General features: G+C 39.4%; 1 protein-coding gene across 2 annotated transcripts in view; it reads left to right on the forward strand.

The window, feature by feature from the left end:
* The window catches only part of anp32b (acidic (leucine-rich) nuclear phosphoprotein 32 family, member B), a 67,820-nt gene that overhangs the window by 33,199 nt on the left and 17,891 nt on the right, over positions 1-16,730 (forward strand). For both annotated transcript variants that reach the window (XM_028805869.2, XM_028805868.2), the window contains exon 2: positions 16,190-16,339. In XM_028805869.2, coding sequence (XP_028661702.1) covers positions 16,190-16,339 — 150 coding nt within the window. The remainder of the gene's footprint in view (positions 1-16,189; positions 16,340-16,730) is intronic.

Below are 16,730 nucleotides of genomic sequence, written 5' to 3' on the forward strand. Positions count from 1 at the left end.
GCAAAAGCCAGATAATAAGTACAAGGAGATTCACTCGAAAGAGGCCCCAAATATTCTGTTGTAACTCCTGTTAGGATGAAGCAATCTGAACCAAAATAATACCTTCACGTATACAATACAATACAATACAATTTATTTTGTATAGCCCAAAATCACACAAGAAGTGCCGCAATGGGCTTTAACAGGCCCTGCCTCTTGACAGCCCCCCAGCCTTGACTCTCTAAGAAGACAGGGGAAAACTCCCAGAGAAACCTTGGGAAAGGCAGTTCAAAGAGAGACCCCTTTCCAGGTAGGTTGGGCGTGCAGTGGGTGTCAAAAAGAAGGGGGTCAATACAATACAATACACAGAACAGAACAAATCCTCAGTACAGTATAAAAATTAAAATTTTAGAAGTACGGAGCAGAATTTAACAGTAAATTATATCACATAAGAAGATTTGGATATATTTAGAGTCCTGGAGACCTCATCCATCAAGCTGCCTCCCCCATTTGGCCATTCCATGGCTGAAACAGTGCTGGGCCAGCCAATCTGATGAAAGGACCCCTCTTTCCCACGATTCCTGCGATCCTACATCAGGGATGACTTTACCTTAGGTAGGCAAAACAACTTGACAGGTGGGCCGTGACACCAAGTGCCACATTTGAGTACAGAGAAGAGAAACAGAATAGGTGAGGGTTAGTATCCAATTATGGCTATCATGTTACTTATGTTTTAGTGCTAATGACTAACAGAGATGCAGTCTGTACAGTTAATCAGCAGCTCTAGTCAGGGTGTGCTAAACTGAAGTAATGAGTCTTCAGCCGGGATTTAAAAGCTGAGACCGAAGGGGCATCTCTTATAGTAGCAGGCAGACCACTCCACAGTTTAGGGGCCCTGTAACTAAAAGCTCAACCTCCCATTGTTATTTTATTAATCCTTGGAATCATAAGCAGACTGGCATCTTGAGATCTTAATGTGCGCTCTGGTTTGTAAGTCATGATAAGTTCTAACAAGTAAGCCGGACCTTGGCCATTTAATGCTTTATATGTTAAAAGGAGGATTTTGAAATCTGCCCTAAACTTAACCAGGAGCCAGTGTAAGGATTTAAGAACTGGAGTTATGTGTTCGTATTTTCTTGTTTTTGTAATAATTCTTGCAGCCGCATTTTGGATTAACTGGAGGCTGTATAAAGAACAGTTTGAACATCCAGTGAACACTGCATTGCAGTAGTCAATCCTACTAGAGATAAATGCATGAATTATTTTCTCAGAATCCTGTTTATTTAGAAAGCGCCTTAATTTCCAAACATTTTTAAGATGGAAGAAACATGATTTGGACAACTTTGTAATATGCGCTTTAAATGACATGCTAGAGTCAAAGATAACTCCTAGATTGCGGACTGATTCAGTATAATTAATGGGGATTCCAACTGAGTTAAATGATGACAAAATATTGTTATGATCAGCGTCATTCCCTCCAACAATTACCATCTCTGTTTTATCTGTGTTTAAAGACAAGTAGTTCTCATTCATCCACTCCTTTAATTCACTAACACAACTAATTAAAGACAACATTGGAGAAACTTCATTTGATTTAAATGAAAGGTATAACTGGGTGTCATCTGCATACAAGTGAAAATTAGCATTATAATCTTCGTATGTGTGCATTGCATGACATGAGATGCTGGAAGTGGTTTCCATTTTCTGCCAGACACATTTCAACGCAGTGCTCCATGTTCCTCAACATATCAGCGAATGTCTCTTGGGGAATAGCAGCAATTTCACCTTGGATGATTTCCTCCAAATCTTTGACAGTGCAAGGCTTGTTCCGATAGACTCTTCCTTTTAGAATACCCCAAAGGAAGAAGTCTGGTGGTATCAGATCTGGCGACTGTGGTGGCCAAAGCCCCTTTGAAATTACCCTGTTGCCGAAGAAGGACTCGATTTCTGCCATGTTCCTTGCCGATGTGTGACACATTGCTCTATCTTGCTGGAAGTAACCTTCCATTAACTCACAATCATCCAGTTGATTCTGACATCGCTTAAACGAATTGGTGATCCAGTAGGTTTGCAACCATGAAGACACGCTGCTTAATACTATACACCACCATCGTGATGAGAAGTGACTGAGTGAAGGGGTACAGGCGGTATACACCCAGAAGTTGCAAATGGAGGTTAAACAACAACAACAACGTTTATTTCTATAGCACATTTTCATACCAATGATGTAGCTCAAAGTACTTTTACATGATGAAGAAAGAGAAAAAATGACAAAAAAATAAGAAAATAGAATTAGGGAAGACTAATTAACATAGAATTAAAGTAAGGTCCGATGGCCAGGGAGGACTGAAAGAAAAAAAAAAACATTCCAGATAGCTGGAGAAAAAAAAAAAAAATTCTGCAGGGGTTCAGAGTCCACGAGACCACCCAGCCCCCTCTTGGTATTCTACCGAACATAAATGACCTCAATCAGTTCACATGGAAGAACTTGATGATGACGGTCATGTGGACTTCTAGTCTTTAATCCATCAAACATCACGATGGCTGTCCGGCACCTACCTCATCACATCGACGCAGGGGCATCCCGGCTTGTTCGAAGCTCCATATACTGAGGAGCACATTGTTTCGTTCAGATTGCTTCGTCCTAGCGAGAGTTATTCCAGAACTAGGGGGCTCCGCCCCCTGCTCGCTTCGCTCGCCAACCCCTGGTGTTGGGAATGACAAAGAGCGTGATGTATGAATGAGATATAGAATAGTGTGACGGTGTAGATGATGCAAATAGAAAGCAAACAATAAAGTGTGTGGCACAGTGTAAAGGTTTATTGGAAAATTTCTTTGTACACGCCGTTTAAGTGTAAAAGGTAATTCCAGCTCAGAACTTGTAAGGTCATTTAAGATGGTTATTGTTGTGATCAGAGTCAAGTTTGTCAGAGCTTAGAAAGAGTTGTGTCTCTCCAGGAAGTAATGGAATGACTTGGGTATTAATGTTTTCCATATTAATATTTTTTGGACATAATATAGTGCGTTGTGTTAAAAGGGGCATTTGGTCTAATGAGATTGCTGTTCGAAATGTCTCTGTAACTAAGTCGTCGCAGATAAAGGCTTGAGGAATTGTAATAATATGTGCCTGAAGTCCAGCTGTATTGGTGAGTGTACCATCTCTCAGTTGTAATAAGCAATTGTTATGATTTGGTTCTGGACATCGTATCTTTTTTACTAACTGTATCTTTTGAAAGCAATGCCAATTGTCTGCGTATTTTAAGGTGCACTGAACAATAGCTGAGTGCATGGCATCTGGAAGAATAGCTAAGCACTGTCTAAAATCTCCTCCTCATAAAAGTACCTTTCCTTCAAATCGAATATTATTATTCATAAACGTTTGTAGAAGTTTATGAATGGTGTTGAGTAAGTGACTTCATGCCATTGAACATTCATCAATAAACAACATTTTTTCAAGACGGATGTCACGTGCAGTGCCACCGTTAATGTTCATAGTGGATACCGATTTGTAGGATCTAATGTAGTTGATAAAGATTTCACTTTCAGGTACATCGTCAGTTATAAGCCTCTGTAGATATTCAGTATATGAATGTAAAGAAGGCAGTCTAATTTGACCCTTTTGACAACAACGTGTAAATGTATAACTTGTATTGCCAGTTGTTTCTTCAGGGAAGTGAACTGAATGACAATGATTGCAAATGACATTCATTAATCCGAATGAATTTTACTGGTGTATGTTTTTCTTGTGCCGTTTGAGAGGCGCGTTGTTGCATGTGTAGTATTTGGGACGTGTTGTTTTGGAGCTGTAATCGATTTGCCTGTGCTGTGTGAGAAGCCCGTTGTAGCCTTCGCTGCCATTAACGTATGTCTGAGACGGGAGGTGTTTCGTTTTGAATCCGTGCCTGTTGCGATGCAGCACTTTGATTGATAGTTTGCGTCATGTGGATCTAGGATGTAGATTTGTGCATATTTGCGTTGTTGATTTGTTTCAGGGTGCACTGTTCCAATGCGATGCAGTATTTGTGCACATATGCGAAAGCAGTATGGTCCATTGCCTTTTGGTGGCCTGATATTTACTCCGGTATATGCAAAAGCAAATGAACCATTGTAGGATCTAATGCAGTTCATAAAGTTTTTATTTTTAGGTACATCGTTAGTTAGAAGCTTTAGTTGAGCTTTGCGTTTTTGGAGTCGAGACATTTTTTCTTTTCGAAATATGGATAAGTAATAAGGAGAATTGCACTCACTGTTAATATGGAGCCTTTTCTGCGGTTGAACGGTTAATAGTGCCTTATTGTAATGAGATCCACCTATGCTGCATAGCCGTCTATTTTGTTGTTTCTTTCGTTTTCATGTGTTTGTTCCTGTTATCCTTTCCTTTTCATTTTGTACCCGTGACCGTATATTCATGACTTGTTTCTTTCTCAGCATGCGAAATATGGATAAGTAATAAGAAGGATCGCAGTCACTGTTAATATGTTTCTTTTTCTGCAGTTGAACGGTTAATAGTGCTTTATTGTAAGGAGATCCACCAATGCTGACACCTATGCTGTCTAGTGTGAAGGTGTTGATGTTCACTTTAGAATATGTGGCTTTGGGTGTCACTTCTTATGGATGTGTGTGTGTGTGTGTGTGTGTGTGTGTGTGTGTGTGTGTGTGTGTGGGGGGGGGGGGGGGGGGTTGAGGATTGTTGTCGCGCGAGCGTCTTCTTTCTTTTTGTGTTCCTGTGTCTTGTTGAATCCCCCTCTTTGTGTGTGTCCCGTCCCTTGCTTGTAGGGTCTGTGGGGTGGTTTTGTGTTCCATGGGCTTGTTGAATCCCCCTCTTGGTGTGTGTCCCGTCCGGTGCCTGTAGGGGTGGGGGGGGGGGTGCCTTGCTGTTGTGCGCGAGCCTCTTTTTTTTTTTTTTTTTTTTTGGGTCTAGTTTCGTGGCTTGCGTTTGAATACTTTTTTATGTGCCGTTTCCTTTTTTCGGTGCTCTTTGCGCCTCATTTCTCAATTTTTCCTCTGCTCACTCCTTTTTTCTGTGGTCTTGTCCGCCTCTCGCGGCCCCTCATCCGCCTCTCTCGCCCTCTTCTATCCGCCTTTCTCGGCTCCTCAGCCGACCCTCGCAGACTCTTTTTGCGCCTGCGCAGTACGTCTTTTTGCAGCTACGGCCCATTGCCGGATGTGCCTGCGTCCATCATCCGGTTTAGCATTCTCGGTTAGTAATATGGATATTCAGGGCCTTTTTCGAGTGAATCTCTCTTTAGTAGTAATAATACAGTAATAATAATATTTGGAGTGACTCAAGGTTTTAACTTTACAAAGATTCTTAGTGAATTTTTATTTAGCTCTGTAACTGTAGTTTTCTGGAACTCTCTATTTATTGAACTTCTGTAAAAAAAAAAAGAAACAATTTCCCCCATTGGGACAAATAAATCTGTCTGTTGTCAACAAAGTTAGGCTGCCACTGTAATCTCAAACGTACAGTTCCCCAGACCTAGATAATCTAGTATTTTCCCCCAGGTATTTTGCTACGTTTGCTTATGTATTGTCAAAGAAAAGACAAGACAAAGAGCCACAAAAAAGGTTTGGGTCAGCCACTCATATATTTGAACCCAGCTGCAAAATGGTAAATTGAATTGTACAGTTTGGAGTCCAAAACAGAACTAACTCGACTGAGGTAAAGATGGCGGTTTTAAGGAAGGCTGAGGAACATCATCGGGGCCGAAAGTGGATGTGATGTCATCGTGGCCAGGCAGAATTTCCCGTAATTGGTCTGCAGTGGAAAGAGAGAAAGGATTAGTACACTCCACCACCCCTTGGTCTGGCTGGAATTGCCTTCATTCAAGCCCTTTAGCTGCCTCCCATGCGCATGTGTGTGACAGTACCTGTAGGAACAAAGCCATGAAACTGCTGGGTTAACCATAATGCCATAACAGCATTACTTAACGTAAGACACACTGACTGATGCGAACGACACACTTGTAAGACACTTGGACAATGATGCTTAACAATCTAGATAAATCATGTCATTTGTTTTGCAAGCATATGCGTTTGCAATGTTGGTAAACTGGATGTACCCTGAAGTACTGTAAATGAGCCAGTTTACATCCAATCCATGGAGAGAGTTGTTAATTGTGGTTACCAACTGCTTCCATGATAGGAAATTGAGAGGAATTATTATTAGTTGCAAATACAAAGGAAGTGCCATGTTCGAGTGACAATGAAATGTATAGAACACTGCACAACTGAGTATTATATAATTATTGGGAACAGTATAAATGTAATTGCTGGTCTTTAGATCTGTGTGACTTCATATTTGTCACTGCTGTTCTTGGTTTCTTATTCATGCTTTTGCTTATACCATAAATGCATGTGGAATTAGAGAACATTGTATGTACAAATATTTTTATATATGTCTTGTACAAAGTGAAAATTTCACCAAATTCCTACAGTTCTATACACAGACATGCACTCAAAGGAGACAAAAGTAGTTCTGTTGTCATAGCTGTGCTCATGGAACATAAGGATGTTTAAACATATATTTTTTAAAAAACTGGAATATATTTTTTTAATTAATATATCCACATTAGTTTTTCTGGGGGAAAAAAAAATCTTGCATTATTTTCTTCATTTTTTTCATCCAGACTGCTGCCTACATTATCTTTATTTCAGACACAAAACTCAAGATATGAGCCAGCACTTCACTTCATCAGCTGCTGGAAGTGGGAGCAGCAGGGATGTCTCAGTGTGAAGCACATGGTTTACGCAGCACCTTAGTTTATCCTTCAGATTACTCAGTAATTTGTACTGGAGGTTTCAATTCTTTTCAGGACACATACGTTTTGTAATGAAAATGAGTGACTCTTAACAGATGTGGCCTTCCTGTGTATAGAGGGATAGTGGCATGACATAAAAAGAATGCTCTTTTATTCACAAGTAATTACTGTTTTGCATAATTTGTTACTGAGTTATTATAGTGTCTGTCCTCCCTCCCATGACAAACACCTAGACATGGCCTCACATAATCAGGTAGCTTTCTTAGTAGTCCAGTGTCTTTGAATCTTAACATTTTAAACCAAATTCAAAACTTGTGATGAATTACTACTGTTAAATTTCTTGTTTCTTTTTATGCACTCTTTTTATAGTCAAAAAAACAGAACTGGTTTGGTTTTTGAAATTACTTTTGCCAAAAACAAAATTATTTTTTGTTATAAATTTTAGTAGACAGGATTTTTTTTTTTTTGACTAGGTGGCATCGCTCACCAATCCCCCAAACCCCCCAGCCTGTGCTTTTTCACTTTTTCTATCCATTAACAGCTCACTTCCCATATATTTCAAGCTGTACTCTTCCAAGATGTTTTGTCCAGTTTATATGATGACTGGTTTTGCTGTTCTTTCCTTTGTTATGCACTTTTGTTTTCTTTATATTGATCTTCATTCCATTCTTCTTACATGTGCTTTGCATCGAAGGTAGGTTGGTGGTGGGTAGGTATGGTGTCAAGGAGAGGAATGAAGAAGGTCAGATGATAGTGGATTTTGTCAAAAGGATGGACATGGCTGTGGTAAATACGTATTTTAAAAAGAGGGAGGAACATAGGGTGACTTACAAGAGTGGAGGAAGATGCACACAGGTAGATTACATCCTATGCAGAAGAGTCAATCTGAAAGAGATTGAAGACTGCAAAGTAGTTGCAGGGGAAAGTGTAGCTAAGCAGCATTGGATAGTGGTCTGTAGGATGATGTTGGAGATCAAGAAGAGGAAGAGAGTGAGGGCAGAGCCAAGGATCAAATGATGGAAGTTGAAAAAGGAAGACTGCAAGGTTGAGTTTAGGGAGGAGGTGAGACAGGCACTGGGTGGCAGTGAAGAGTTACCAGACAGCTGGGAAACTACAGCAGATGTAGTAAAGGTGACAGCAAGAAGGGTGCTTGGCGTGACATCTGGACAGAGAAAGGAGGAAAAGGAAACCTGGTGGTGGAATGGGGAAATACAGGAGAGTATACAGAGGAAGAGGATGGCAAAGAAGAAATGGGATAGTCAGAGAGATGCAGAAAGTAGATGAGTACAAGGAGATAAGGTGCAATGTGAAAAGAGAGGTGGCAAAGGCTAAAGAAAAGGTGTGTGGTGAGTTGTATGAGAGGTTGGACACTAAGGTGAGAGAAAAGGCCCTGTACTGATTGGCTAGACAGAGGGACCAAGCTGGGAAAGATGTGCAGCAGGTTAAAGGATAAAGATGAAAACGTACTCACAAGCGAGGATAGTGTATTGAGCAGATGGAAAGAGTACTTTGAGAGGCTGATGAATGAGAGAGAGAGAGAAGGTTGTGGAGATAGTGAGTCAGGAAGTGCAAAGAATTAGCAAGGAGGAAGTAAGGACAGCTATGAAGAGGATGAAAAATGGAAAGGCCGTTGGTCCTGATGACACACCTGTGGAAGCATGGAGGTGGTTAGGAGAGATGGCAGTGGAGTTTTTCACCAGATTATTTAATGGAATCTCAAAGTGCGAGGATGCCTAAGGAGTGGAGAAGAAGTGTACTGGTGCTGATATTTAAGAATAAGGGAGATGTGCAGAACTGTAGTAACTACAGGGGGATAAAATTGATGAGCCACAGCATGAAGTTATGGGAAAGAGTAGTGGAAGCTAGGTTAAGAAGTGAGGTGATGATTAGTGAGCAGCAATATGGTTTCATGCCAAGAAAGAGCACCACATATGCGATGTTTGCTCTGAGGGTTTTGATGGAGAAGTATAGAGAAAACCAGAAGGAGTTGCATTGCGTCTTTGTGGACCTGGAGAAAGCATATGACAGGGTGCCTTAAGAAGAGTTGTGGTATTGTACGAGAACGTCAGGAGTGGCAGTGAAGTATGTGAGAGTTGTACAGGATAAGTACAAGGGAAGTGTGACAGTGGTGAGGTCTGCGGTAGGAGTGATGGAGGTGGGATTACATCAGGGATCGGCTCTGAGCTCTTTCTTATTTGTAATGGTGATGGACAGGTTGACAGATGAGATTAGACAGGAGTCCCCGTGGACTATGATGTTTGCTGATGACATTGTGATCTGTAGAGATAGTATGGAGCAGGTCGAGGAGACCCTGGAGAGGTGGAGATATGCTCTAGAGAGGAGAGGAATGAAGGTCAGTAGGAACAAGACAGAATACATGTGTGTGAACGAGAGGGTGGTCAGTGGAATGGTAAGGATGCAGGGAGTAGAGTTGGTGAAGGTGGATGAGTTTGAATACTTGGGATCAACAATACAGAGTAATTGGGATTGTGGAAGAGAGGTGAAAAAGAGTGCAGAAAGGGTGGAATGGGTGGAGAAGAGTGTCAGGAGTGATTTGTGACAGACGGGTATCAGCAAGAGTGAAAGGGAAGATCTACAGGATGGCAGTGAAACCAGCTATATAATATGGGTTGGAGACGGTGGCACTGACCAGAAAGCAGGAGACAGAGCTGGAGGTAGCAGAGTTAAAGATGCTAAGATTTGCATTGGGTGTGACAAGGATGGACAGGATTAGAAATGAGGACATTAGAGGGTCAGCTCAAGTTGGACGGTTGGGAGACAAAGAGGGGAGATTGCGTTGGTTTGGACATGTGCAGAGGAGAGATGCTGAGTTTATTGGGAGAAGGATGTTAAGGATAGAGCTGACAGGGAAGAGGAAAAGAGGAAGGCCTAAGAGAAGGTTTATGGATGTGGTGAGAGCAGACATGCAGGTGATGGGGGTAACAGAGCAAGATAACGAGGACAGAAAGATATGGAAGAAGATGATCTGCTGTGGCAACCCCTAACAGGAGCAGCCAAAAGAAGAAGTAGTGTAAATTTGTGCTTAAGGACATAGTGATAGAGTTTATGCAAACATTAATAAAAAACTAACCAGAGTTATTCTAATAGGAATGTAAGTGTGAGATTACCTGTTGTTTTTTTTTTTTTGTTTTTTTTTAAATTGAGTTTCCAGTATTAAATACCACAGCAAGTTTTATGCCATGTCTTTCCTGAAAATGCTTGTTAACTTTTTACCAAGTCATGTCAGGATAATATTATGTAATGCAAATGATGTGAGAATCTTTGTCATTCTAGTTATACGTCACATTGACTTTGCCCAAAGGCACATTTTAGATTTAATTAATTATTTGTTTCCTTATAAATAAAAGAATTACTAAGAATTGAATACAGCAACACGGCATCTTGGGTTTCCAAGACTAGCTGTTTCAGTTGAGATCCCACCTAATTATTAATGGTTAAATTCCTGTTTTTATGTTTATTTTTTTTTTTTATCGTCACAATTTATTCTTGCTTGTCCTTTGTAACTGGTAGATCTTGGACCAGTTTGTTGAATTATTTTTTTTATTTGCATGTTAATAATCAAAAAAGGTCTAATGTGATGCGAGTAAGTAAAAGATCTGTATTATTTGATACCAAGTCTGGATAAATGGGGATGGTTGGCATCAGGTAAAAAAATCAGGGTGAAACTTGTACAGGATTATTACTTAAAAGTCTAGTCAAAAATAGTGACCCTATATAAAACAAATGGGAAGAGCTAAATTAGAGGCGGAGGAGGATTTTTTTAAAATTTTATTTGTAGTTATCCCAAGCACCTACAAGGAACATAATATTCAAGAGAACAGCAGACTTTTTAAAATGATAAAACATATAGTTTTCTTTGCATGTTATGTATTATTCAGGCATGTAAGTAAATATGTGACAACAAACATGGACTTAATATCTTTTAGTATACTTCTGTGGATATCTTGATTCTGTTTTCCTGTGTCACAATACAGCACTGTGCTGGCATGGCCTGACATTGTGGAGTGTTTTCTGGGTGTCGTTCCCCTCCCTCCTTTTCCCAGTCCATTTACCTGATGCTGCTTAAGCTTTGTTAAGCTCGTACGACAGCCTCTTAAAAGGGAAATGGTAAAGATGTCATAATGCCAAGTTCCCTCCCTTCCCCCTCCCTTTTCCAGTTCATCACTCCTTAAGTGAAAGAGTGTGCTTCTTTACAAATTGTGCAGAGTAAAGCCTGACCTGATTATCGGGTTGAGGCTTAATCTTCCAGTTGCACTTTCGAGGTCCCAGATTCATGGCATCTTTCAATGTTACTTTATGACTATGAGTCTAGGTAATTCCATACAGGGGTTGTGTGTTTGTGTTTCTGATTTCTTCTTTAAACTACTGAATTTTAATAAGGTTTGTTTTCCGTTCCTTTTTTTCCCATGACGATGATTATTTACAGCAAAATATACATTTTCAGGGGTTAATATGCACAGTTGATTCCAAAGCTGGCATGGTCTTAGTGAACCTGAAACTTGTATTTGATGTAAAGAATGAAGTAAAGGTAAATCGCATCAGATTTTGTTTTGCCTTTTAATAAAATGGTGTAACCAAAAAATATTTAGTATAAAGGAAATAGATACTTTTTAGGAAAAATAATTTTAAAAATTACAATGCCTTCTTGGTTAAATAAATATGACACCTTGCACATGAATTGGTGTACTTCCAGATGGGCTTAAAGTGGAGAAGGACAAACAAACTGGAATCGCCTTTACTACACTATTGGCACATAGACTTATCTTGCTCAATTGGAAGAACCCAAACTCCCCTATTCTAAGTCAGTGGGTAACTGATGTTATATACTATCTAAAATTGGAAAAAGTCAAGTTTGCACTTAGAGGATCTGTACAAAACGTTTTCAAAACCTGTCAGGATCTAATCAATAACATTTTAGAATGATCATTTAAATTGAGGAAGCAGGTTCTCTCCCCTCTTTATTCATTTATTAATTTATCTCTTCATTTGTCTTTACTAGAATAAAGTTTTAGACTGCTGGCCTAGCTCTCTTTCTCAGGGGTGGAGGTTGATTGGTTTCGAACCTTTTTCTTTCTATTTTTTTTTTCTTTTTGTAAAACTCAAGTTATGCGTATGGAATGTTATTTGATTTTAATAAATTCAATAAAATTAAAAAAAAAAAATCAATGCCTACTTGGTTGAATAAATACGGCACCCTGCACATATATTAAAATTTCAATGCTTTCTTGGTTTAATAAATATGACACCCTCCGCATAAATTAAGTGACTTTTGGTTTGCGTCCAGCAGTCAGGTCAGTTTGGATAGGTGTCTGTCTAGTTAACACATAGGAATTGTGTAATTATACCCCACTTTTCTTCATAGAAAAGGTTAAGGTCAGTCAAAATTAAGTCTCTATTGGGGTTCTGTTGAGTTTTCATATTCACTCTGTGTTTTACTTATATAATGTTATGTCATCTCATTTTCTAACCCACTTAATCTAGACCAGGGTCAATGATTAAAGATAAAAGCACGTTCATAAATGAAATGACTACAGTAGATCTCTCTTCTTCTCATTCTCCTTTTTTTTTTTTTTAAATATTTTTTGTCTTTGTGCCTTCCTTAGACACAAACAAACAAAACTTGCACATATTATACAATTTTTTTTTTGGCATTTCTGGAATAGAAGCTTTTACCCCTTCCATTCTTGTGTGACATATTAGGAAGCACCAAGCAGTGGAGAAATGCCCACGTTCTAAGATTGCATGGTCGGATAGAAAAAGATGAGCTTGTGTTAATGTAGAATGCTGAGGTATAGTGGGAGAGTCACAGGTATTTGGCCTAAGTAATCAAAATTGTGACTTTGCTCGATATAAACGATTGTGAATCCTGAGGAGTTTGTTTGAAATATCCATTCATCCATTATCCAACCCACTATATCCTAACTACAGGGTCATGGGGGTCTGCTGGAGCCAATCCCAGCCAACATTGGGCATTAGGCAGGAAACAAACCCTGGGCAGGGTGCACACACACACACACACACCAAGCACACACTAGGGCCAATTTAGAATCGCCAATGCACCTAACCTGCATGTCTTTGGACTGTGGGAGGAAACTGGAGGAAACCCATGCAGACACAGCAATGCTTTTATCTGGAAGAGATGTTTTCTAGCAGGCCATACTGTATCTCAATTGTTTGTGTTAATATATATGATATTAATTTCTGTTTCACTGGTTGCTTGCCTTGATGCATGTAGAATATTTTGCTATTATGCTACAGTTAAAAAAAATATGTAATTACTCTGAGCCTGTATACTGTCAAAGAGACACATGGAAGTCTAAATTGATTTGAGCATTTTGAAAAATACCTGGGTCAATTCCACTTTAAGTCAGTTTTTGGCAATTTCAGATAGCATTGCACATATTTAGTACAGGATATAGTTCTTCAAGCAAAATTGTTGTGTTATGGAAGTTTGTACATTTTGCTCCAGGAGGAGACATTTTGGCAGGCTAAGCCCTGCATTGAAAAAGTGAATAGTGCTCCAAGCCTTCCCCACAGCTTTGACTCTGAATGAAGTTCTCAATGGCTTTATAGTTGTTTTCAGACTGATACCAACAGTGCTGTCTTTCTCTTTTTCAATAACAAACAGGCCAGTTTGGGAATAAAGGTATTTAGGGAGTTGAATCAATTATCACATTCATTAGGAGATCCATACTTAAAATTCATGGTTAATCATCTTGCACACCCAATAGATTAAAGACGCACCATTCCCTACCTTCTGTGGCCTTCACAAATACCTGACCAAACTCCACATATAATGTCTCTCTATTATATAAAAAAAATCCTTTGTCATGACAAGACTTTTTGCAGACAAGACTTTTTGGAACAGAGATTTTTTCAAGTACCGCGAGACGAGACTTTTTGCCTTGAGATTTTTTCAAGTCACACCGTCCTCTCACCTCTCATTGGTGTGAATGCTTTTGTCAGACACACTTCCTGCGCTCTCAGCTCTTAAACACTTTAACGTTTTCCTCACTTTAAGTTCCCAGTTAAAGAAGACGTATTATGTCCAAATCTTATTGAAGAATTTCTTCACAAAGGGTTATCAACATAAAAAATGAGTACAGGTGCAATCCTAGCACCGAGAAACGAGGAAGTCAAATGAATTAACGCCACAAAAATGTTGATCGCTTACACATCAAATTTGTCAAATGGTTGCACGGCAAATTGGTTAAATGCGTATCAATAGACTATGCTGCAACAATTGGTGGTGATCATGTGGAAGATGAAAACAACAACTTACAATATTACAAAGAGTATCTACAACTGTTAACAACGTCCAATCTTACAATTCACAAGTTACTGTAGAAAGAAGGATGTATCCAAAAAAGGTAATGTAGTACATCTTCCTTGGATAACATTAGACAACAAAGGAGATCTTGATATGCCATTCGTATTAAAACGATAACAGTTTCTGTTTAGAATAGCTTTTGCAAAGACAATGATCAAATGAGCCAAACATTCGAAAAAGTCAGTTTATATAATAGGGAGAAAGAAACGAAATTCAATCACGGGCAGTTATATGTTGCGTTGATGCAAATGTAACAATTCCCATGATATTAAAATCTGTTTAAATTGTACATCTGCATTCCCATATGTGAGCAGCAGAACCGCAAAGAGGCTACCGCATAGCACAGGCGCGGGGGTTGGTGAGCAAAGCGAGCAGGGGGCAAAGTAATGCAACAGGAAAAAAAAAACCTGAGATAAACCCTTTCAGAACACTATAAATGTGCTGCGCATGCAGTATCCATATTACTAACCGAGAATGGTAAACCGGATGGCATGGATGCAGATACACGGCGATGGGACCATGAGACGTACTGCGCAGGCGCGTACAGCGCACGTCTCATAAACCGCAAGCGAAGTCGTATCCACCGCGCACGAAGGAGTCACGGCCCAAAAACGAAAGAGCTCAACTGATGTGAATGAGAAATGAAGCAACAACGTGCCCATAGCTAACGACTACTGACACAGCCACACAAAAAAGAGTATTCTGCGCTGCAACCCAGATTCAAATGGAAGAGGCTACGGAGACCCCACAGGTCCACAAAGATGGTATAGAGTGAAGGCGCAGGCGTCATCGCCATATTGTGAGTGGCACTACTGCGGAGTGAAGTTAGGAGTAATGTGCTGCTTGGGATTGTATACACCGCTGAACGCTTTACACCAAATTCAAACACAATACAGCTTAACGATACAAACATGAGCCCACCTGGATAAGATCAATGAACGCAGGCGCCTACAACACGCGTCTGAAACTGTGGAAGCACAGCAGGCACAGGTTCAAAGCGAATGAGCTCAACTGACAGATATACAAACACGAGCCCGCCTGGATAAAATCAATGAACGCAGGCGCCTACAACGCGTGTCTGAAATGCTGCAGGCACGGCTCCAAAACAAACGAGCTCGACTAATATATTTCAGGATACCCAACGCCGGGGGTAGGCAAGCGAAGTGAGCAGGGGGCGGAGCCCCCTTGTTATGTATATTATGATATTAACATGTATATAAATTATATACAGTAAAATGCCATGCACTAACATTGAGTTTGATTTTCTTATAGAAAGACTCCTGGACAAACTTTTAAGTGTGTGTTTAGGACTGGGATTTGGAAAAAATTTAATTATTGATTTTATGCTAAAAAAAGGTGAAAATAAAATGATTTGTGAGTGTTTCTTCTGGCTCCTCTAGATTTACTGAGGTTAGAGAATGAAACCTGATTTTAAGACTTTCATGAGGAAGCTTGTTCCCATAAATAAACAAACATGCATGCCTTGTTAGAAACCTACAGTATATACTTTGGTAGCCTTGATTAGAAGCGTTTCACACAGTCCTACCTGGCTGGTGCTCCCATGCTGCTTGCTACAATGTAACCATTAATGTTAACAAATATTACACGCTAAATGAGCCATATCTATATTTTATTAGTTTTTTTTCTTTTTGAATAAATTAAATAAATGCATTACTAAACCCATACAATAGGTGTTGTCCCTCTTTAGCGCAGTATGAGTAATTTCATTGTATTGTGGTTAATTATTTCAAGCAATTCACGTTTTCTTTTAGGAGATTTTTTTTTTTCTTTTGACAGTTTCTTTGCATCTTATGAGACTGACATTTTCAATGTGATTGAAGATGCTGCTGCTACACACTTACATGGCAACTCCCTGTCACCCAATACATTCTTCTTCTGTCTACATATAGTGACATATAGTCAATTGTTATCTTTTTTTTTTTACCCTTTTTTACATTTATTACAGAAGATATACAGAATCACCTGAAGTGAACTCCAGTTTACTTCACGCATTAAGTGAGATTTTATGTTAGTGCTAATGTGATGCTGTACCTCTTTGTGTTATTCAGTAATATCTTTTCTTTGTGTTATTGTGCAGATGCGAGAGCTGGTCCTTGACAACTGCAGATCAAATGATGGCAAAATTGAAGGCCTGACATCCGGGTTTGTCAACCTTGAATTTCTCAGTTTAATAAATGTTGGCCTCACATCAGTTTCAGATCTTCCCAAACTTGCACAGCTGAAAAAGGTAAACTTGTCTTTGTTCAAGAACTTATTTTCCACACAAAAAGGGCTAGTGTTGGATGTTATTATTCTGTTTGATGTGGTTATATAGCTGAGAAAGTGAATTATTAAATATTTCAAAAATTAGTAGACAACAGATGCATTTTTCTCCATGATTAGAACATTAGGACAATCTAGACGAGAACATGCCATTCAGCCTAACAAAGCTTGCCAGTTCTACCCAATTAATTCTTCTGAAAAACATTGAGTCTAGTTTTGAAAGTCCCTATGGTCTCACTGTCTACCATGCTACTTGTCTATGGTTCTTTGTGTGAAGAAAAACTTCCTAACGTTTGTGTGAAATTTACCCTTAACAAGTGTCTAGCTGTGTCCCCGTGTTCTTGATTAACTCATTT

The sequence above is a fragment of the Erpetoichthys calabaricus genome, chromosome 7 (genome assembly GCF_900747795.2).
Source record: "Erpetoichthys calabaricus chromosome 7, fErpCal1.3, whole genome shotgun sequence".
NCBI lineage: Eukaryota > Metazoa > Chordata > Cladistia > Polypteriformes > Polypteridae > Erpetoichthys > Erpetoichthys calabaricus.